At 43.6% G+C, this 23,977-nt stretch overlaps 1 protein-coding gene across 2 annotated transcripts in view; it reads left to right on the forward strand.

Moving 5' to 3' along the window:
- fbln1 (fibulin 1) overlaps nucleotides 1-23,977 on the forward strand; it is a 289,537-nt gene that overhangs the window by 145,663 nt on the left and 119,897 nt on the right. For both annotated transcript variants that reach the window (XM_041215928.1, XM_041215927.1), the window contains exons 10-13: nucleotides 6,176-6,304; nucleotides 8,557-8,682; nucleotides 13,210-13,329; nucleotides 16,532-16,663. In XM_041215928.1, the coding sequence (XP_041071862.1) occupies nucleotides 6,176-6,304; nucleotides 8,557-8,682; nucleotides 13,210-13,329; nucleotides 16,532-16,663 (507 nt within the window). The remainder of the gene's footprint in view (nucleotides 1-6,175; nucleotides 6,305-8,556; nucleotides 8,683-13,209; nucleotides 13,330-16,531; nucleotides 16,664-23,977) is intronic.

Consider the following 23,977-nt stretch of genomic DNA (forward strand, 5'->3'; position numbering starts at 1 on the left):
CAGGCGCGCACCTGACCCACTTGAGTGTGAGATGCCGAGCGTGCCGACATCAACACGCACTCTCACGATATTTCTCTAGGCGGGCATGCGAGGGAGACAGAGGCATGGCCGCCATTAATTAGGAGGCCAGTTAAGGCGCTTGACACACCAATTGTCTCCGAGTTTACGTAGCCTGTACAAATTTTCGGCCGTTGCACGAGAAAAATGGGCAGGCGGGCAGGCCACAATTTGCAAAAGCTCATCCAAAAGTATCAGCAGCATTGTCAATGTGAGTAGTGAGGAGTTTTGGAAATTGTGTGCTTCTGGTTGATTTTGTGAACTGGACAGCTTCATCTCGCCTCAGAGCTGCATTCTGAGCATTTCTAGACTTCTTTTCAGGATTCATTGGTGCCTTCCAGGCCCCCGGAGGATTCAGATGGTGTGGGTCCTTCCAGGTATCAGACAGCCTTCCCTTACCCTGGTAATGGGGATTGTGGGCTCCGCTGGTGGCACCTCCTGTGAGGAGGAAGAGAGGGGCAGAAGGGAGAGGAGTCCAGGTGTCCCAATACAGCCTCCAGGGAAGTCACCTGTGTAAGGAGAGGCACAGGCACAAGGGGAACAGGGCCAGCTGGCAGTCCAAGGCGGAAGGGGCCACAGAAAATGGCACTATCATGCTGCCAGGGTTTACAGGCGACGATGCAGCGACCTCAATATGTCCGAGGTGCAATGCCAAAGGGGACTCCGTCTTTCAAGGGAGACGGTGACCTCCATTTGCCAGAGGATTGGGCCTGAGATCAGCTCCGACTATGTGTGTGGACTCCCCATGCCAGTGGCTCTGAAGGTCACAGAAACCCTCAACTTCTATGCCCCCAGCTCTTTCCAGGGCTCAGTGGGGGATCTGTCTGGAGTCTCCCAATCAGCTGCTCATAGTTGCATCAAACTGGTGACAGAAGCTCTGTTCAGGCATTGACTTCCATTCATTACCGTACGGACAAGGCCAGCCAGGCCGAGTGAGCCAGAGGCTTTGCACTGATTGCTGGGTTCCCCTGTGTCCAGGGTGCCATCGACTGCACATGTGCTCATCAAGGCACCAGCAGGTGAGCCGGTGCCTTTGTCAACAAGAAGTGATTCCACTCCATGAATGTGCAGATAGTGTGTGATCACAAAATGCAGATTCAGCAAGTCTGCGCAAGGTATCTTGGCAGCTTTCATGATGCTTACATCCTGAGACATTCCCAAGTCCCAAGGCTCTTCAGTGCTCCAGCCTGACTGGATGGATGGCTGCTGGGTGACAAGGGCTATCCCCTGAAGTGGTGGCTCATGATGCCCCTTGCCACCCCAGGAACAGAGGCAGAGCAGCGGCACAACAGGAGCCACGCCTCCACAAAGACGGTGGTAGAGAGAACCATTGGTCTTCTCAAGATGCGCTTCTGATGCCTGGACCATTCAGGGGTGCACTGCAATACCCCCCAGAGTGCGTGTCACTGATAGTGGTTGCATGCTACACTCTTCACAATCTGGCACTAGCAAGGGCGGGGGGATCCAGTGGAGGAAGAAGATGTTGACGCAGCTACGCAGACCACAGATGATGCATCTAGTAGTGAGTCCGAAGACAAGCACAGTGAGGAGAACGCCGAGGGCACGGAAGCTGACCTGGGTAACCTCCAGGGAGGCAGGGACACCCGGGACATTTGATCCAACACTCCTTCGGTTAGCCTACCAAATAAGAAGCAACACCACATGCAAGGGCTACAGGCTCCACACTCGATGCCAGGGAGGACCATCTCCTTGGCCACCAACATACACTATGTGCTTGTGCAATAAATTTTCAGGAGACACATGTCCATCACTACATAATGGCTTACCCTGCACCTACAGAACAAACGAAGCATACAGAGGCCAATAGCACAAAATAAAATCTCATTTAATTGTGCATGTGAAACATAGCTGAAATGAACATAAACCGGTGTTGTTAATCATACTATTAAAAAAGTTAAAGCAAAATGGGGGAACAAAATATCACCTGTGATAAGGCCATGTGCCAATTTGAGGTCACTTTGGACCTCCCTGCTCACCGTTGATGGACAGGCACCTAGCTGGAATGCTGGGTGCCCAATCCATCTCCCACACTGACAGCAACCATCTGAGGTCAATGCCGGTGTGGGGGCTTGCAGGTCCGAGCGCAGCCCCAGGACCCCTGATTGTGTTCCAGGGGTAGCCTCTCCATGAGTCGCCACTCTCTCCATGGAGGAGGCATTGCATTCAGCCATGAGGGTCAATGCAGTGGTCATGCTCTGCAGGGGCTCCTCCCGAACAGACACCATGGCACGCATTCCCTCATGTATCTCTGCCAGATCCTCCCGCACACCCCGCTGGATTTGCAGCACCTACTGCCTAAAGGATGACTCCAGAGGCCCATAATCAGCCAATGACTAACCATTGTCCTGGTCTCCAGCAGTCCTCTGACTGCTGGCATCTAGGGCACTCTCTGCCTCTGCCTGCACCTCAAGTGAGTGTGAAATGCACTCACCAATGTGCACTGAGATATTAGATGGTGATCTTATGCCCACTGAGGTGCTGGTATCTGCGCTGGTGCCTGCTTGACAGAGAGGGTGTGACACAGGTGTGTGCTGAGCATGACCCCTCCGGGGTCAGGAGTGGGCTTTCAGTGTCCTCATTATGAGCGCCTCCTGGTGAGCCTAAAAGGGAGAAGAAAGACATGCCATTAGTTTAAGTTATGACACTGTCACTGTGCATGCCAGGCACCCAGGTGAGATAACAGTTTTCTGCATTATGGTGCCTTATCTTTCCATTATCAATGGGGACTCCAGTTTCGAGGCTCAATACAGAGATTACACTACAATGGTTGCAATAGCCAACATTCTCACCTCAGTGCACTGCATTCTTAGCTTCGTCTGGCATCCCAAACTCACCGTGGCTGGTAGACTGAGATGCATGCCATCTCTCCAGCTCCAGTGCCTCCTGCTCATAGCGTGTCAGGATTAGGAGGTGTGGGGGTCCCCCGCCAGTCCGCGACCTCTCAATATCGTTATGGGATGTCTTCTCCTGAAAGGACAGAGGAGCATTGATTAGTCCACTCTCTACCTTCAGCGCCATTGCAGCCTGGTCAACCCCAGCTGAGGAACACCTTGCAGGGCTCAGCCGGTTCATGGCCCTGAACTGCAAGGCACTTACTGCACGCAGCCAGATCTCACTCTCTTGGCCACCTCCATCGTGATTGACAGTTGCCACTCACCCTCTAACACCCCTCGGGTACACGGGGGGATGGCCAGCCCTTAACTGTTCTGCATGTTTGCCCATGGAAACGCGATACCCACCCTTCCCAAATTGAAGCAAATCATTGAAGCGCTTCCGGCACTGCACCCATGTGCACCTCACCACATTGTGGCTTCTCACCCTGGATGACACCTCCTCCCAGGCCTTTTTGTCCGGGGGTCTCCTTGTCCTGCCTCAGGGGACAAGGTTTCCCTCCTGGCTGCCTCCTCCTCCAGGAGGGCAGCGAGGCACTCATCAGAGAAACGCAGGGGCCAACTGCCCTGCTGACCTGCCCTCCCACCTGCTGTGTCCAACCACACTGGAATTCATTGAGACTTCAGCGTCCTTCCATGACAGCCTTCCAGGTGCTGCCTGGGCTGCTTTTGAACTGACCGCCGGGTCGCCATTGGATCTGGCAAACATGCCACTGCCCCCGCCCGCCCTTTCTTGGAGCTTCCCCAGTCGCCTTTCAGGCTGGCGGGCCTTAATTGGCCTGCCAGCGTGAAATCATGGTGCCTTGCCAATTGCGGGCAGCGGTCAGTTTTCCAACCGCCCCCATCGAGTCTGCCCTCCAAGGGCAAAATTCTGCCCATGTAACAAGATTTCACGTTTTAAAGGGAAAAATGTTTACTAACAAAATTTTTTTGTGAGCGACTTAACACTACATCTTGTATGCATTTAAACTCAAAACCCAAACAGAGCAGTTCCCATTCTACTTTTAATTTCAGCCGAGAAATCCTTTTGTCTGTTAGTTTATTGCGTGTTCATTCAATTCTCCGGGACCAAAGTCACTGTGTATCACAGCTCCCAGGAATTCACTCCAATTTGCCTTAGTTTCACTAGAAACATAGAAACTAGGAGCAGGAGTAGGCCATTCAGCCCTTCGAGCCTGCTCTGCCATTAATTATTATCATGGCTGATCATCTAACTCAATAGCCTGCTTCCGCTTTCTCCCCATACCCTTTGATCCCTTTTGCCCCGAGAGTTATATCTAACTCCTTCTTGAAAGCATACAATGCTTTGGTCTCGACTACTTTCTGTAGTAACGAATTCCACAGGCTCACCACTCTCTGGGTGAAGAAATTTCTCCTCGTCTCAGTCCTAAATAGCCTACTCCATATCCTCAGACTATGACCTCTGGTTCTGGACTCCCTCACCATCGGGAACATCCTGCATCTACCCTGCCTAGTCCTGTTAGAAATTTATAGGTTTCTATGAGATCCCCCTTCATTCTTCTGAACTCCAGCGAATCTCATCCTAATCGACTCAATCTCTTCTCATATGTCAGTCCCGCTATCCCAAATCAGCTGGGTAAACCTTGGCTGCACTCCCTCTATAGCAAGTACATCCTTCTTCAGATAAGGAGACCAAAACTGCACACAATATTCCAGGTGTGGTCTCACCAAGGCCGTGTACAATTGCAGCAAGACATCCCTGTTCCTGTACTCGCATCCTCTGGCTATGAAGGCCAACATAACATTTGCCTTCTTTATCGTCTGCTGCACCTGCATGCTTATCTTCAGCGATTGGTATACAAGGACACCCAGGTCTTGTTGCACATTCTCCTCTCTCAATTTATAGCCATTCAGATAATAATCTGCCTTCCTGTTTTTGCTACCAAAATGGATAACCTCACATTTATCCACATTATACTGCATCTGCCATGTATTTGCCCACTCATTCAACTTGTCCAAATCACACTGAAGCATCTCTGCATTCTCCTCAGAGCTCCTCACTACTATCCTCTGAGGTGAGGGATTCTCCCATTAGCATCCAGCTAGGCGAATCCTCCAGCCCTACTTCAACACCCCACAAAATTGGATTTCCTTAGCCTGAGCATGGGCTTCACTCACACACTTGCATAATGGCTCCAAATCAGAAACACCCCTGGTTCCTGATGGTCCTCCACTCCTTGTCCTGGCTGCTCTGGATCCAGACTAACTAATGCAGTTTGAGAAACAGTAAACAAAAGAACCTTCCTAACCACCCCCATCAACCGCCCCACAGGTCATCTGCATGGCACAGTGCCTATTCCCAGGTAGAAATGCGAATTAGTTACCTTTGACTTTAAACATGCCCTTTGATCTGAAAAGCATATGGATACTTTAAAACCTTCCTTTGTTTACCAGGTGCTTTCAAATGTTCTCTGATCTGGGGAAATTACATGAATAATTTAATTCCCCTCCCTCCACCCCTATTTACACTTTATCTTCAAACCTTCTCCTAAAATGCCTACAGACAGCACATTTCCTCAAGAGATATTCAGAGAGGATACTTTAACCCTAGGTGTGAATACCTCTCACCACCATTCCGGCAACACTATAGGACTTCCCTTTGATCTGCAACTGCAGGCCTATCTGATAGGCTATCCAGAACAAGCTTTCTTTCATCTATTCTACATTTAAAATTACAAATCTAAACTAAAAATATTCTTATAATCTATGCATTTGTAACAGCTGCACCATCACATTATGCACAGCAGACTTAAAAACTGTGTACATCAGTGTTGAAAGGACTAATTATTGCATTCTTGACCCGAATGTGGTTTGTCTTCTCTAATGTGTAGATTGAGATTCTACAGTAAGTGATAAAACTGAGACTAGTGTAAAAAATTTGGGCACAAGCAATTGGAACAGTGGTAGGGATTTTATTATACCTGTATTAGATATATCATTAATGCTCTGATGCAGTTTCTAGCGGTATGAGCACTTACTGAATGCATAAAATATTGAACAGTTGTAAAATCGTGGAGCTGGTGGGCTGGACATGCAAAAATCATTGGGAGAGCAAGATAATGGATTAGGCCAAAATGTGCATACATTTGCTACTACATGTAGCTTGTCAAAAAGGCCTCACAAACAATAACTTCTGATTTGCCTTGTCTAGTTTCAAGATTTTCCTAATTTTGTTATCCTTGTAGACATTGACGAATGTGCAGATTCTCAAAATCCTTGTGGCGAAGGACATTTCTGTATGAATTTTCCAGGCAGTTTTCGCTGTGAGTGTAAGATTGGATACTACTTCGACAGCATTTCCAGGACATGCACTGGTAAGTGGGGTACATTGATTGCATAGCCAGCAAAGACTTTACAAATGAAATACTATTTCCCTGGTAATTCAAATTCTATTTAGAACCTTGGGTGAGAACCACATGTTGAGATTAAAAACATGGGTAAATTTCAGTGTTCCTTGGCCTGGTTGTTAGACATTCTATATTTCCATGTTGTGCTTTCACACAGCACCGACCCTTGTTCTGCTATTAAAACATTCTGCTCTTACCTTTAGCCACTAGCACCCTCTTCTTTAGTCTTTACCACTACTGTCAACATTCCTTTGCCTTGTGTCCATGACATCTTTGTCAATCCCGCCTTGGCTCCCACCTATCCCTGACCCTCTATCTTGCTCCACCTGCTCCACCACCTGTTAAACAATATAAAATCCGTTATACTTTTATTTCTCTTTAGCTTTGAAGAAGAGTCATACGGACTCGAAACATTAACTCTGTTTCTCTCTCCACAGATGCTGCCAGACCTGCTGAATAATTTTTTCCAGCATTTTTTGTTTTCGTTTCAGATTCCCAGCATCCGCAGTATTTTGCTTTCATTCTATATTAATGCTTAATGCTTTGTGGCATGGTGGGATTTCAGAAGATGAGGAAAACTTGGTGACACCATTCCTGTGATCTAACCACAATCTGGCAGCAAATGAATCTGTAACTCTGACTGAAGGGCAAGATAGGAACAGAAGGGGGAATAATGACTTCTGAAGAGATGGTCACATGGACATGTTGGAATGTGTTAAAGGGCCAATAGATGTTAGGGAATATATCTAAATCATTTTTCAGGATTACCATACTTTTGAAAAAATGTTTGCGCAAATCAGGTGCTATTTTCAAGCATGCAACATGATGTTTTAAATCAAATTAAAATCTGTGATATCCTTTGCACAATTCATCATAGAAGGAAAATCCTAACATTTAGATAGCATCTTTCATGATCTGAAAACACCCATCCCAAAGCACTTTAAGGCTAATTAAGTACTTTTTGCAGTGTAGTCATTTTTGTAATGTTGAAAATGTGCACTGCAAGGTCCTATAACCAGGAATGTGACAATGACTAGATAATCTGTTTCTTTTGCGAGATAAATATCAGCTAGGATTTTGGGGAAAACTCAGCTGGTCTTTTTTGAATAGTGCCATGAGATGTTTTACATCCACTGATGGGGTCTCAGTTTAACATTTCATCCAAAAGACAGAACTTTTGATGGTACACCACTTCCTCAGTCCCTGGAAAGGGACATGAACCCACCAGCCTCCTCACTCAGAGATGATAGTGCTACCACTGAGTAACAGGCTGTCTTGGTCTGCAAAGAGAAAATCTTTCTCAAAATCTTTTTTATGAAGTACTGTCATTTTAAAATCTTTTTTTCACCCTGTTTGATTTTTAATTCAAACTCCAGTGAAGTGTGAGAAAGTATTAGTAGATTTTAACATAAAGCTGAAAGAATGACAGGCTGTGTGTCACAGCTATAGCATTGCATGTGAGTGGACCTTATTAATGATAGACATAACTAGGATGAAGTTCCTTATAGAGGAGTTGGAAACAGCAGAAAACACAAATAAGAGATTGTTTGCAGGAATCACTGCCTCTCTTGTATCTATGTGTATCATATGACAAAAGTGACAGTATATCCAAATGAGTTTTCGCTTTCTATTCAGGCAACATTTTCTTGATGTAAGAGAAGAGCCAGAATGTGACTGAAATGTTTTCATCATACATATTCATAAACAAATCAGAGGGAAAGTTTTCCAAAAATCTTTTGTCTTTGCGCATGTGTGGCTCACGTTAGTCACAATGTTGAATGCTGATTCCAGTGCAGCTGAGACCTCGGCCTTGTTTAGACATCCCATGTTGCCCAAGGTGACTGATGTTTTAAAATAATTTTGAAACATTTTTCAGTTTTCCCCTTACTCTTGTTCCATAAAAGGCTTTACTCTGGAAAAGGTTCTTTTCCCTAATTGTAAGCCTGTCTCTCCTGGCACAGTCCAATGTTGTTTCTGTCTGCTACTGTTGCTGACAGAGTTTCTTGTGAGATGGCAGTTTGCCATCCAAGAGCATCAATGTCAGCAGGCAGTTGGGACTTCATTGTGTTTGTTTCTATAATATTTTCAGTATAGTTGTCTTGTGCTTCACCTCCATGCAGTATAAAAAGTACTGGTACAAAGATGATGCAGCTTCTTTCAATTTCTTGAGTTTTACTGTTCCCTTTTTCCCTAAGTTTTTGTTTCTGTTTCTAACTCAGATGAAAATGAATGCAGGCGTTACCCTGGGCGCCTGTGTGCCCACAATTGTGAGAACACTCCAGGTTCCTACTATTGCAGCTGCAGCAAAGGCTTTAAACTCTCACTTGATGGGAGAAACTGTGAAGGTACTCTACTATTTAATACATCATTAGCCAGGGGCAGATTTGCAATGAAATACAACGTGCCATGGCACGGGACTCCCAAACGGCAGGGGGGCCCCAAAATGAATGAGTTTCAAAACAATCAAACTGGGTGCACGTCAGCCATACAGAAGCAAGTCAATTATAAGCCAAGTGTACTCCATCCAATTGCTTTGCCTTTAAAGCAGTTAACTATGGACCACAAGGTTAAAAGGCGTTGTCCTTTTAAACTTTTTTCCTATCTTAAACAGAACAACCGTTTATAATAAATTGGAGGAAGAACTGTCATTGCAGCTTAAACATTTTGTCAAAAAAGGGTCCCTGAACACATAGAACCATTATATTTTACCACAACCCAAATGTTTTACATATCGCAGATTTGCACACTTTAAGTACATTTGTAAATAGGTGCGTGAAAATAAAATTCTCCACTGTTATTGATTAACAACGTAACGGGTTAGACTCACCTTTCAGATAATTTTGGAAAGTTAAGATAGAATACATTTCTCATTTAGGTCATGTCATAATCTCAGATTCAGTTAATAAGATTTTTTTAGCTCATCGTATGAAGCTTTAAATCAACAGAAGTTTAATGATATAGATCACCAAAAATGACCTTCCTTGACAGTTCTGATCTAGAAGACATCTCCTTTGTTTGATTAAAATTCACAGACAAATGTGACAAGCAGTTAAAAGGATAATGTTCCTTTAATATTTTGCAGTAATATTAAATGTGGAAAATTATAAATTAAGATGCGTTGACTTTTACCCAGATCTCTTGAAATTGAATATTGTTATTTTCTCATGTTTCATCTGTGGTGATGATATTTTAAAATGTTTATTATAAACGGAATACCAAAACCTCTAACACACGCATATACATATCTAGAGAATGCAGACACATTTTGAACACGAACAGTTGTCCTGATAGCAACTGCTAATTCAGGATTTGGATTACATTTTGACCAAGTAATCAACCTTCAAAGTGGTGCATTGCAGTATCCACTGGGGTCTCTAAGGGGTGTGGCATAAAATGTACCTTGGGGGAGAGGTACAACCATATAAATGCATTCATTACAAAAGTATGGTTAATGATATCATATTACATTACATTAATATTGACCATAGGAGAAATGTATGGGGAGAAATTTTAGCATGGCAGGCGGGCACACACCCAACCCGACTGAGCATAAAATGATGTGTGATGATGTCAGGCGAGCATCCCATTGCGCACTCATATGATATTTCAGTCAGCGACAATTAAAAGGCCTATTAAGGCCAATAAAAAGTTAATTGAGAGCAATTTTTTGCTGCCCATCCAACCTTATGGCTGGCGGGCAGACGAAAAGGCCAAGCTGCCTTTGCATTTTTTAGGAAACCTCACCTACGGGCAGGATGAGGTTTCCAACAGCAAATAAAAACAAAATCAAAATTTTAAATTTAATTAATAACATGTCCCTGCTCATGTGACAGAGTCACATGATGGACATGTTTTATAACACATTTAAAATCTTTATTTTTTATTTTGAAAAATGTTCATCTCCTCGAGGCAGCTCTGTGCCTCGGGGAGATTTTCAAGTGTGCATCTGCGTTCATGCACGAAGTTCGCGCTCGCCCTCCTCCCCCACCCCCCAACACAGGCAGCACTGAGTGCTGCCGCTCGCGTTTCACGCTGGGCGGGCCTTAATTGGCCTACCAGTTTGAAATCGCGGTCCAGCCCCGATTGCGAGTGGTGGTCGGCTTCCTGACCACCCCTGCCCACTGCCGCCAAGCCCGCCCGATGAGGGAAAAATCCTCCCCTATGTGTGTGTTTGCATGTCATATATTCATAATTGGGACCATATTTGCTTCCACTGTCCTAATACCTACAGAAATACTAATCCATAAAGATACTATGTTGACCACATATCTATAGGATTGATGGAAGTACAGTTGAACTAAATTGAAATAGACAATGATTAAATAATAACTCCTTGTCTATTTCCATTTAGTTTGACTGTGTTATTATTTTAATCTTTGTCTCATTCAATTTAGTTTGCCTAAATGATAACTCATAGGTACTTAAACAATTCATGTATAAGTTGAATAAATTAAATCAGTAAAAAGTGATAGGTAATGTTTAGTTATTTATAATAGTGGTCAATGAGCTTTCCGCTTTCCCAATAATGAAATTCAGTGATGCTAAGGATTAAGATATTTACTTTAAAATAAAAATGTGAAAGCATCTGTCCTATAATGGAATCGATTTATCATCAATATTGGAAAAACTGATGCTTTATTATGCAAAGTATGATCCTGCATTTATAAATCGCACCTTTTGCTGATATATTAATTATAACACAGTCAAACTAAATGGAAATAGACAGTGAGTTATTACTTAATCATTGTCTATTTCAATTTAGTTCAACTGTACTTCCATCAATCCTATAGATATGTGGTCAACATAGTATCTTCATGGATTAGTATTTCTGTAGGTATCCTTTGGTATTTATGTAATATGATCCTATTCCCGTTTGATTTCATATGAAAAAGTTAGAAACACTGAATAAACAATTCCGTAGGTCTACCCGATTCATTGTCTGCATTACCCATGTCCTCATGTTTCAGCTCTTACATTCCAAGTGATTTCTGGCCTCCGTGATTTTGCACTGTTATCCAATTTAAACTTGAATTTGTTATAACATACTGTAGTGTCACATTACAGTATTGCACAGACGCACACCCAGTTTAAATTTTTGAAACTCATTCATCTTGGGGCCCCCCTAGATCTCAATAAAGTGCAATGTTTCTCAGGTCTCCTAGGTAACAGATGTGTCATCAGTGCTGTTTTGCCTCAGGAAACTGTTGGCACCAGCGCAGGGCTCCAGCCTGCTGTCTCTGTCTCTGAACAAAATTATACTTACGGACTGAAATATCAATGTTCGAGTGGGCATCTAGTCAGATTTCCTCTCCTATCTGCAGATACTCTCTCTCCCTCTGTATATAATCTGTCTTTGGTTTTTGGCTTTTCTTGTCAGCAAGTTCCATGTTTGCTCATCTGGCATCGCAATATTTACCATCTTTACCATGATTCAGACAAGGGGTGAGTTTGGATTTCAATAAGGCAATTATTCATACATGCATTTTTTACGTGAAGAAGCACTGATCAATTTCTGTATTTCCTTGGCTTCGCCTTTCGGGTCCCGGAGGGAGGTGGGGGGTGGGGTTGGGGGGGTGGGGGGTGGTGGGGGTTGCGGGGGCGTGGGGGTGCAAAAATGAAGCTGCGGACAGGATACCACTAACTGTAAATCAGCCACTGTTACTAGCTGGTTATAAAAAGATAGTTTTATGTCTCCTTTATTCAACAGAACAACCTGTGATCTCAAGATGCCTCTCTATCATCAGCAGTACAAACTGAGATTTCAGATACTTTAAAATCCCTTTATCATAGTAACAACTGAGGATCTTAAATATCACTTCCTTTATTATAATAGTAATCTACAATCCCAAATGCAACTTTTCAATCAAAAGAACATTTTCTTTTATTCATTCGTGGGATGTGAGCATCACTGGCAAGGCCAGCGTTTATTGCCCATCCCTAATTGCCCTTGAGAAAGTGGTAGTGAGATACCTTCTTGAACTGCTGCAGTCCAGTGATGTAGGTACACACACACTGCTTTTTTCTGCAGCAGTTTGATATAGCTGAGTGGCTTGCTAGGCCATTTCAGAGGGAAGTTAAGTCAACCACATTGCTTTAAGTCTGGAACCACATGCAGGCTAGACTGGATAGCAGGGTGACCAACCCTTGGGGAAAAAAATAAGGGACACTTTGGCATGTTGCTGGTGAACCTGTAAAAGCTGGGGGCAAGTGTTGGGAACCTGTGAGCGCATGAGAAGGTGGTTGGTGATACTTGAGAAAGTGCCACATGCATGAAACCCAAACATGAAAGATTCATGACAAGTAGCATCCAGACAACAATCAGTCCACATCACAGGATGACTGCCTCAAATACAGGAGAGTCCCATTAAATCCAGGACAGTTGGTCACCCTGCTGTGTAAGGGCAGCAGATTTCTTTTACTGAAGCACATTATTGAGTAGGAATGTTTATTATAACAATTGGCAATTTCATGATCACCATTACTGTTTTTTATTTCAGATTAATTCGATGAGTTTAAATTCCAGCAGCTGCTGTGTTGAGATCTGAATTAATGTCTCCAGAGCATTACTGTGATAATCTGGATTACTAGCCCAGTAACATTACCATTATGCTGCCATTTTCCATTCTGTAATTCCCAAATACTACCTCCTTATCACCAGACCATAAGAATGGGCTGTCTTATTCTTACTCTCAGCCTTTCCCTGTTGTGGTAGACAGACAGACACAACCACAGATCCAGTTTAAGGTGTATAGGTGCTGCCACTCACACTTGACATGGACAAGTAGAAACTGCGTGAGCTTTGTATGAGTCATTTATTAAAACCAATGCTTGTCCTTAATTTTATCTTCTTATCCTTTGTTTTGTGCTTTTAGATGTGAATGAGTGTGAGGGCAATCCCTGCAGTCAAGAATGCGCTAATGTTTATGGCTCATATCAATGTTACTGCCGCCGTGGTTACCAGCTCAGTGATGCAGATGGGATAACATGCGAAGGTAAGGCAGATGATGAAAATATTGTCTGAACCTCACTGGGAGCCTGCTGCACCACATAGAATGATTTACAATGGTGCATAGTTATTATCACTTAAGACATTTATAGCCAGTAGAAAGTCAGTCTAGGATCCTATCCTAAGTCTTGTGAATTAAAGGACAATGTACTAAACTGGTGGACTACCCAGTTCTACTGGTTCTACTGTTTTTTCAGTTTCCATCTGTAATGATGCAGCACAGATAATGCAATGGGTACCTCAACGTTGCAATTTGATTTCTTTTATCAGCCTTGTAATTTATTCTCAGATAATTTCCTCCAGTTGAACAATTAACAATATTGCATTTAAATATCTCGTTCTCTAGTAGCACAAAAATCTTTTCCTTTATTTATCCCTTGAGTTAAATAATGGCATTTTCAGAATTTGAATTCAATATAAAATTTAAAAAAAAAACAGTGGGCAGAATCTTCTGTTCAGTGTGCAGGGGCGGGCCCCGCACATTGAGGCATAAAATGATGTGTGGTGATGTCGGGCGTGCATACCGATGTCACCGCTGTCACTCTGATCTTCAATTCGGCAGGCGCGGAATGGAGGAGCCTGCGCACCCACCGAACTGTCAAAGCCTGTTAAGGCCATTAATAAAGTGATTAACCAATCTGACAGGGCTGCCTGTCCAACCTTAAGGCGGCCTTCGCATTTTACATGGAACTTCATCTACGGGCGGGACGAAGTTTCATGAAGGGTTTATTACATTAATAAAAATTTTTTAAACATTTGATAAACATGTCCCAGCTCATGTGACACTGTCGCATGAAGGGACATGTGCAAATGATTTTTAACTTTTTTTATTTTGAATTGTTAAATTCAACTTAATCTCACTGAGGCACTCTGTGCCTCAGGGAGATTTCGCACGTGAAGGAGCGCAGGCCCCGACTCTCCCTCCTCCCCGCGCTTACATAGGTAGCACTGAGCACTACTGGGTGTGCGTCACGCTGGGTGGGCCTTAATTGGCCCATCCACATAAAATGGTGGCACACAGCCAATCGCGGGCAGTGATCAGCTCCACGCCCGCTCCCAGCAGGGAGAAAATTCTCCCCAGTATCAGTAAAAGTGCTCACGAAACTATTAGAGTGTCATAAAAGGCCCAACTTGTTCATTAATACCTTTAGAGAGGAAAGCCTGCCATAGATAAAGTAAACACAGGGGGGAGGATTTTTCTTCGTTGGGCGGGGTCGGACAGGGAGTCGACCACCGCCTGTGATTGGGGCCGGATAGTGATTTCACACTGGTGTGCAAATTAAGGCCTGCCTAGCGTGAAATGCAAGTGGCAGTGCTCAGCGCTGCCTGTCTGTGGGGGGAGGAGCGCGAGCATGAACTTTATGCATGCGTGTAGGTGTGCACTTGAAAATCTCCCTGAGGCACAGACTTGCCTCAAGGAGATGAGCATTGTTCAAAATAAAAAATAAAGATTTTAAAAATGTTATAAAACATGTCCCTTCATGTGACTCAGTCACATGAGCAGGGACGTGCTATTAATTAAATTTTGAAATTTTGATTTTATTTTTATTTGCTTTTGGAAACTTCATCGCCTATCGATGAGGTTTCCTAAAAAATGCAAAGGCCATTTGGCGTTTTCTCTCAATTAACATTTTAATGACCTTAATAGGCCTTTTAATTGTCAGTGGTGTGAGTGCGCGATGACATCGGCTCGCTGGCCCGATGTCATCGCGCATCATTTTACGCTCGGTTGAGCGCCACCCACCTGCTGAGCTAAAAATTCTCCCTGTGGGGGCAGTCATGTTTTTGCCTGCTTTTAAAAATCAGCTAAGAGCTGTTTTCAGTTAGTCATCAGTCATCAGCTGGTCAGAAAGCAAGACCACAAACTAGCTGCAAGTCATCAAGCAGCCAACCAAGGTATTTAACAGCAAGACAATGAAAGTGGGAGATCCCAACAGAGAGAAGGATTCCACCCCCCTCCCCCCCAGTTTAAAGTTTGCCTGAGAACCAACCTCATAGCTATTTGACTACAAGAAATCTCACAACCTGCTGTGAACCCTTTGCTTTACAAGACCCTTACTTTAACTTTAAAGCAGTTAACCCATCCAAGAAACTGCAGGCCTGGCAAGCAGGCCACTGGAGGTCAAAAATCAAAGACTGAGCTAACTATAATCTGTAAAAGTATATTACCTTCAACCAATATTTGTGTGTGTGTTTTTTTATTTATTCGTTCATGGGATGTGAGCATCACTGACTAGGCCAGCATTTATTGCCCATCCCTAATAGCCCTTGTTAACAGTCAACCACATTGCTGTGGGTCTGGACTCACATTTCGGCCAGATCAGGTAAGGACAGCAGATTTCCTTCCCTAAAGGACCTAAGTGAACCAGATGGGTTGTTACAACAATCGGCAATGGTTTCATGGGCATTATCAGACTTTTAATTCCAGATTTTTATTGGATTCAAATTTCACCATCTGCCATTGTGGGATTCGAACCCAGGTCCCCAGAGCATTACCCTGGATCTCTGAATGACTAGTCCAGTGACAGTACCGCTATGCTACTGCCTCCCATTGTGTGTGTGTGTGTGTGTGTGTGCTTGCGTACGTAAGGAAACATAGACCTCTTTCCATACAAAACACACTGATCACAGGCAGTAAGAAAACACATACATTCTGTCCATGACAAACAGATCATGAAAATATATCTTCACTTGAAAAATGATGATTAAAGTTTGAAATGGTCTATCAGGTGTGGTAGTAGAATCAAAGATATTAGATGCTGTTGTCTGCTAGACTAGGGAGTAGAAACGTTAGAGGGATGCAATCTATCGGCCAAATGGGTTTTGTTGTCTTTGACATTTTCTTATGTTGTTAACCAGGTTGTATTGTTCCCTTTATTCAGTCACCTTCCAATACTGAAAGACTAGATCACTCAGCAAAAGTATTAGAGGATGACTGATCCAAGCAATCATATTTTAGTAATGTGTAAGTTAATATATTCAGAAGAGGGGAGAAAAATGTAAAGAATAGAAAGAAAGCAAACTAATTTCTGTCCACATATGAATGTCTCTAGTTTGGTTGGCCAAGCCTCTCCAACTTAGCTCAGTAGATAAAACAATCTTGTAATGAGCTTCTCTTTTGCAGCACATGTAATCTCCTGTGACAATTGGCTAATTCTAATTATGTATTTCTTTTCATCTGGTTTTAGACATTGATGAATGTGCTTTACCTGCTGGAGGCAACATTTGTTCGTATCGCTGTGTCAATGTTCCTGGCAGCTTCCAGTGTGCATGTCCAGTAGCTGGCTATACTCTTGCACCCAATGGGCGCAACTGCCAAGGTAGGAGAACATTTCTGCAGGGTCTCTTAAATTGTTGAATTCACCTTTGTAATGACTGCTACTTTAAAATATACCATTAGTACATTAAACTGGTGTGTTACGAATTTCCATCCTCGACCTTAGATGGTAATCTGGCCGAATAGATTAATGGAATAAAAATTGGGTGGACTCTACTAGGACAAGTGATTCACTACATCAAATTACTGTGCAGCAAGTGAAGATGAAAATTTATCTTACAGGTTCTGGTGACTTGGCAGGTGCAGTCAGTCAGGTTTTGCTGCCTGGTGATCACTTTGGCCAATTAAAGCACAGCATCCTGTTATTTGGGGCACTTCTGAAGAACCATAGAGTATAACAATTAATCAGACCTTCCCATGTATCTGTGCCTTGGGCCTGCTGCCACACATACCTCGAGAGTTGAAATCAATCTGTGTACTAATCGTGTAATCACTCTGTCGTAGGTATGGGTGTACAGACACTGATGCGGGCACAGAGCATTTCTTGTGCAGTTCAAGCTGCCTGACATCCATTTCATGGCACTCTTCTTCCCAGCACCTCAGATGGCAATTCCCTCTATAAAATCTGTTCATGGCAGCAATGGTGCTACAGATTTAATAAAATTAAAGCAATTGACACAAAGGTACAAGAGAGAAAAACAAATTGAGAGAAAATCCACAATTATCTGTAAACTGATAAAGTAAACTTCTTCATGGGTACTTGCCTGTAATGCTCAGTGTCAATCAATTCTGAAATCCAAACAATGGACATTAATTTCATTTGGTGTTAAACCAGCATTAGTAGGAAGCATCAGATTGGCAACCATGTCATGAAAATATAATGGAGAGCCTGTCTGCATTAAATGGGAGCTTCCTTTACCCATCTCGTGGTCTCCCAGAAAATGAACATCATACACAAATAGGCGGAGACATTTCTATCCTTTCCTTAATGGCTCAGGAATTGATACTTAAAGGGCATTAGGTAGAAGAAAACTGGCTCCATATTGTTGCTATAACGTGTTGCTAAGATGACTTACAGTTGACAAAACATTAGCAGGAATTTTCTGGCCCTGTTGGCATCGGGCATCATGGCTGGTGGGGGGTGGGGGGAGTCACAATATGGCAAAAATCGATTTCAGGCTGACATGAAAGCACAGCAGGATCATCCTATGGTGTCTGCCATGGCAGCACGCCAATCCTGCTGGAGACCAGTGTGAACTCTCGTCCCACTAATGGATGCAAATTAAGGCCCAACCGGAATTGTCCCCCCATGCCAGATTTACCGTTATGCAGGCAGGAAATTGCGCCGGGCCAGAACATGTCTGGATAAGCGTGACATGCAGAAGTCAGGACTTATCATTAGGACCTTGCTCAGGTGGCGGACATCCGAGGAACAGAAGATGCTGGAGCTCACAGCTACCGGGCTCAGGAGGAACACATGCATCGCATACTGGGTAGATTCTCATGGACATGGTTCTGCCATGAAGCAACTCACAGAAGGTTGATGTCTCCGGTCTGCTTCAGAACATCACGGTCTTGGCCGTAGGCTGCTACAGATAATCATTGAGGGGGAGGAGAGGAAGGTTCAACTGTGAATTGGAGAGGAAGGTGTACTTGGGGGGGGAAGGTCTAGGTTTGACTGGGACAGGAAGGTGTACTGGGGGAGTGGGGGTGGTGAGGTTGGGGGTCTGAGGGGAACAAAGGTGTCGGGGAGGTGGGGGGGAAGGCAGTGAGGTTGGCGGGGGGGGACAAAGATTCAGGGGGTTGAGGTTGGGAGGGGGTGAAGACGATGTTGGGGGGAATGCTCTAGATCTAGATCCCACTGTGTCTCTGTGCTGGTGCAGTGTGTGGGTAAGTGCTGTGACAGGTATTCCAGGCTGCTTATTCTCAGCTCTTCAATGGAGGAGGTGTCCTGTTGGCTGGAGGTGAGGATTTGGATGGAGCTGAGGGACTGGCTGGCTGAGGGACTGGCTGGCTGAGGGTGTCGGTCGCTTGGCAGAGCTCCCTGGGAACCAAAGTAGAGATAATTAGTGCATGGCAGTACAGGCAAAAGCAGGAGAGAGAGCATTCACAGTTGTGCCGAGAGAGGGATGATGTGCTGCAGAATTCTCATGTGGGTGTTCGCTGCCGACTTCACCGTCACCACAGGCATGGTTCACAGTCCACGTCCTCACCAGTCAGCATGATTGCATGCTCCTAAAAGTGTGTGAGGGGCCTAATGTGGGCCACTCTACCCCTGGGCTGGAACCTATCCCTGCATTGTGAGCCAGCTGTAGTGAGTGGAGCCATGGATGGGATGAGGGTGTGAGCTCGAAAGAGTATGCGCCTGATGGAGATGTGAAGGTGTGTGTGAGAGTTAGTGGTGTTGTTCCTTTAGGTGTGAGGTCCCTGTGGATGTGTGATGGGTTTGTGAGTGTGTGAATTGAGTGGTTGACTTCTCTTCTTTCACTGGATGACTGATCTCCTCTGTGCTCCCGTGGCACTGACTGCCACAGCCACCACATTCCAGGTCGGATTGATGACTCTGGTGAGCCTCCTGTGACCAGAGTAGGGGTACAGGACATCTCTGCGGCCTTCCACTGCATCCAGCAGGCACCCCAGAGAGGTGTCTAAATTTGGGGGCTGCCGTCTTCTTTGCTTTCGGGGCCATCTGCCTCCTGGAGCAGTCCTGGTCTGGAAACATTAGGCTGCACTATGATGTGCTTTAATTATTGCACCTGAAACAGGCAAATCCGAGCCCACCCACCAGCAATCCGGCATGTTTCCCATGAATGCATTATTAATGAGGTGGGACATGCCAGGAATGGGACGATAAGTTGCCATTGCAACCAGCAGGTAAAACGCTGTCTTTTCCCACCCGCTACCACACTTTGTGCAAATCTGAGACAAATCCGGCCGTTGTGTGGCATGGGTTGTTGGGCCAATTTTATTAAGAATATTTTTTGTTGTTTTGGGTGTGAAACACACCATCAAGAGCTAAAGGAGAAAGTACCATCCGTGACTTCACAATAAACGCTAAATGTGTGCATTATTCCTTTTGCTGTCACGCTATGTGACAGAATTTTTTTTAAAGTTACAAGTTGTAAAGTAACATTCGTGGAAGGAAAACAAATTTGTTTGATTATTTTAAGTAGCTGGAAACCTTCTTTCAGCAAAGTTCTTCTTTTTCTTTTCTGTCTGAGATCTGAGCATTCTGTCACTTCTTTAAGGTGCTCCTGTCTCTATCAGTTTATCACCAAACAGCAGGATACCAGAGTAGAGGGCTTCTCACCTGTCAGTGTGGAAAGAAAGCCAAGCTTTCCTATAAAGCTGCAGGATGATATTTCTTGACAGATGTGAGGATTTTTCTCCCTGGCCCCTAAAAGGAATACATTGCATCCAATAAAGCACTTTGAAGTTGGTCACTCTTATAATGTAGGAAATGATGCAGCCAATTCATGCACAGCAAGGTCCCGTAAACACCAATGATAAAAAGATAATCAATTCTAGTGATGTTTGTTGAGGAATAAATATTAAACAGAATACAAGGAGAATGCACTTTTTCAAAATTACATAAAACGTACAACACAAAAACAGTCCATTCAGCGAAATTATTCCACGCTGGTGTTTATTCTGCACATGAACCTACTCCTACCTTTCTTTACCTAACCCTGTCAGCATAATCTGCTATTCTTTTCTTCCTTGTGTGTTTATCTAGCTTCACCTTAGATACGTCTAGGCTTGTGGCTTCAGCAACTCATTGTGGTACCAAATTCCACATTCTAACTACTCTCTGGGTAAAACATTTTCTTCTGAATTCCCTATTAGCTTTATTGCTGACTGTCTTATATTTAAGGCCTCTAATTTTGGTCTCCTCCACAAGCAGAAACAATTTCAATCATTCTTGGTGGTTATAGCTTCTCAGTTCTAGTGGCACAGGATCATTTATGTCTTCCTGAGAGGGCAGATGGAGCCTGGTTTTAACGCCCCAACCGAAAGTTGGCACCTCTGACAGTGCAGCGGTCCTCAGTACTGCATTGGAGTGTTAGCCTAGATTTTGTGCTCAAATCTCTGAAGAAGGATTTGGACATGAGAATACTAACACTGAGCTATGGCTAACTTCTCTTTTCATGTTTAAAGGTCTCCCTAATTCTCAACTCTTGGACCAGGGTTTTGGCCCCCATTCTTTATTCCCTCACTAAGGCTTTGTCCGTTTCGTTCTGCCTTTGTGATTCATTTTTGGGATGCTTTTCTATGTTAAAGTTGTTATATCAATGCAATTTATTGTTGCTGGTGGTGTCTACCAAACTTGAGTTCTTCAAAGAAGTCAGGCTTTGATATTCTTTTTGTCAGGAACTTTGTAGTAACTATTTTTTTGGTATTGTCAGTAACTAGTGAGGTGCTATTTAAATTATTTTCTACAGCTGAGATTACTACTTAATGATAAGGATACAGACAAAATAAAGAGACAAATCTAGCCCCAGATAAGCTGAAATTTTCTCCAATTAGACATTGATAAGCCTGAAGACAATGTCTTCACCCTCAGACACAAATTCCATTCCCTAGCCAATCAATTCACCTCCCTGGTCAATGCCTCAGGCTGAACCAGTCTGTTCACAATCTTGGCAACCTATTAACCTTGAGGTGAACATTCTTGCCCATATCGTCTTCATCAGCAAGACTACCTCTTTCCACCCCTGTTCTTGCCTCTGCCAATTTGCTGCTCAAATCCATATCCATGCTTTTGTTACCTCCAGACTCAGCCATTCCAGTGCCCTCCTGGATGGCCTCTTATCTTCTAGCCTCCATAAACTCTGATGTTCACACCCTAATGCACAATCCCATGAGTCCATCTCATTGACAATCATTGGCTCCCGTTTACCAGCCACCAATACATTTAAAATTCTCATCTTCATGTTCAAATATATCCCTGGCCTCGCCCCTTATTATCTCTGTATCTCCTCCAGTCCTATAACTCTCCGAGAATACTACATTCCTCCAGCTCTTACCTCTTTTGTAACTTTCACCACAACAGTGGTAGCTGTGCCTTAAATATATATTCTGCATCTAGATAAATGTGAGAATATCTCCTCAAACTGGAGGTTTGTGACTCTTAATAGGTTCCAATTTAAATAAGACATTTTCTTGCTGGATAAAGAGCTTTTATACTTTATTTGTCCAATACAGATAGTTTCCTAGTTTATTTCTACCCAAGTGCAACATCATATCTCTTCCCTCCACCACCTGCAACCACCCGGCCACTACCTTAGTCCACTTCAGCTTCAGTGTAGAGCACAGTGTAGAGCAAAAATGGCTCCATGACTATTTGCATTGTGATGGTATGATCAGCTGAAAGATGTTGTATCCCTTCCAGAGTTTACTGCCATCTGATCCAAAAATTGTAAGATCAACTGTTAATCTTGGATACTTGGATAGGTCTAGAATCCAACATGCCAATGCCACAGCTGCTATGCTTCCCTTCTGCCATACCATGCCTCTTACTTTGCTCCCTGTAGTTTTACTTCATAGTTAATAATAATAGTAAAGAAAGACTCAGAGTTTTTTTTTTAAAGCAGGTCAAGATATTCAGGACTGGTCCTCAAGTTGGATCTTCACCAATTGCATCAACCTGAGATTTGACTGGTCTAGAAATTTCCATGTCATAGCATTTGAAAGTATTTTTGATTTGTCAATGTATTTCAAACCTTTGAATCTCCCATTTCTGAAATCAGGAGGTGTCCTATGTACTGAATGGCTTGCATTTTATTTACCGTATCAATACAGCGCAGTAATAAACAAAGTTGCGTTCTTAATGTATTTTGTGCATATAAAGATTATCTCTGTCACAAACCAGGTGTAAGCCTTTTTTGAGCTGTTTAAGGATTGAAACACATTGCAACATAGTGCAGGTATCATCACTTCAGCACTGTGAGATCCTGCAGATGACAGCCTAGATTCACCCCGATAAGCTGTGTGCTTGATGTCATGGTCTGTGTCCTACATCAGTGACCCATGTTTTCCAGATCAATGCACTTAGCCTTTTGAAGTCTTGAAGTCTGGGCCCACACAGAAATGTTCTGGTGAAAAGATGGAGAACTGCATGTCAGATGTATAGGTGCCTTTCATCCCTTGTAAAAATTTAGCAGTCTGTTGACAAACAAGAGTATGTTCTGCATATGAAATTCAAGCTCTGAACTAACCCTACTGGATTCACTTCAGTAGTGCAGCTCATTCATTTTCAGTGGCTAGTTTAATTATGGGAACAAAGTAGAATAATTGATTCCATTGCATTTGCACATTTTTAGAAGGTCTGAACTTTGATTTTCTGTTGAGGACACTGGGGCAGGACTTCTGCCTGCCATGGAAATGCTACCTCATCCTCAGCCAAATTTCTGGCCCTAGGTCATTAATACACTGGAGACAGGCTCTTGAGTGTCCGCTGAAAATCCTGCCAGAACTAGGGTGGTCAATGTACCAGGCCTCCCAAAAGCTTGTATGGTGCAGGGTGCTTGCTGTCTGGAAATTGCCAGCAAGAGGAAAAAATTCTACCACCCCTCCATTTTCATCTGCAACCTGTACATGGCTACACTTAGATAACTGTAGCACAGACCTTCACTGCTGCAGCCACTTTTATGTGCCCTCTGCTAAATTCTAAAAGGTGGATGCCTGGAAATTACAGGCAGCTCCTACATCCAACGTTCTACTTAGAGAAATATGAGAAATACATCAATTTGCATATCATTTACATACGGATGGGCAATTTTACATTGCCAGGTGCACCCATTAAATATTGTGGGGGTAAGGATTTCAGTGGATACACAGGTATTGTTAGCTGGTATCAATTTTCCAGTTCCTTTCCCCTTAGATCTGTGAAGAAACTTAGCAGGAAGGGACTGGAAGATTCAGGCAAGGATATCAAAAACGCTCACGTAAAAAATGTTACTGATTAATTACGCTCGCTTTGAGATTAAAATCAAAGCATTCTAACAAAATCTTTGTGTTTGAAGCTGGGGAATTGTTGGTATTATGTTTTAACTATGGGTCGCTTTGCTCGTGAACCGGTTGCATGGTTATCTGTCAGCAGGCGAATCGATTACAATATACGGCAGACACAGAGACTAATATGAAATGAAGCACGTACTATTTATTTACACAAACAACAGAGCATTAACATGATGTGTGCTTCTCCAGCCTGACCCTACTCAAGACTAACATGAACATGGTAGCCCGCACTATACAGCTATTGGGTCTTACAGTCACGTGGTCAATCTGCTCACACTCTCTTAAAGGTATATTACACCTCAGATTACCACATCCCTCCCCCTTTACTTGAAAGTAC

This window comes from Carcharodon carcharias, chromosome 21 (genome assembly GCF_017639515.1).
Source record: "Carcharodon carcharias isolate sCarCar2 chromosome 21, sCarCar2.pri, whole genome shotgun sequence".
NCBI classification, from domain to species: domain Eukaryota; kingdom Metazoa; phylum Chordata; class Chondrichthyes; order Lamniformes; family Lamnidae; genus Carcharodon; species Carcharodon carcharias.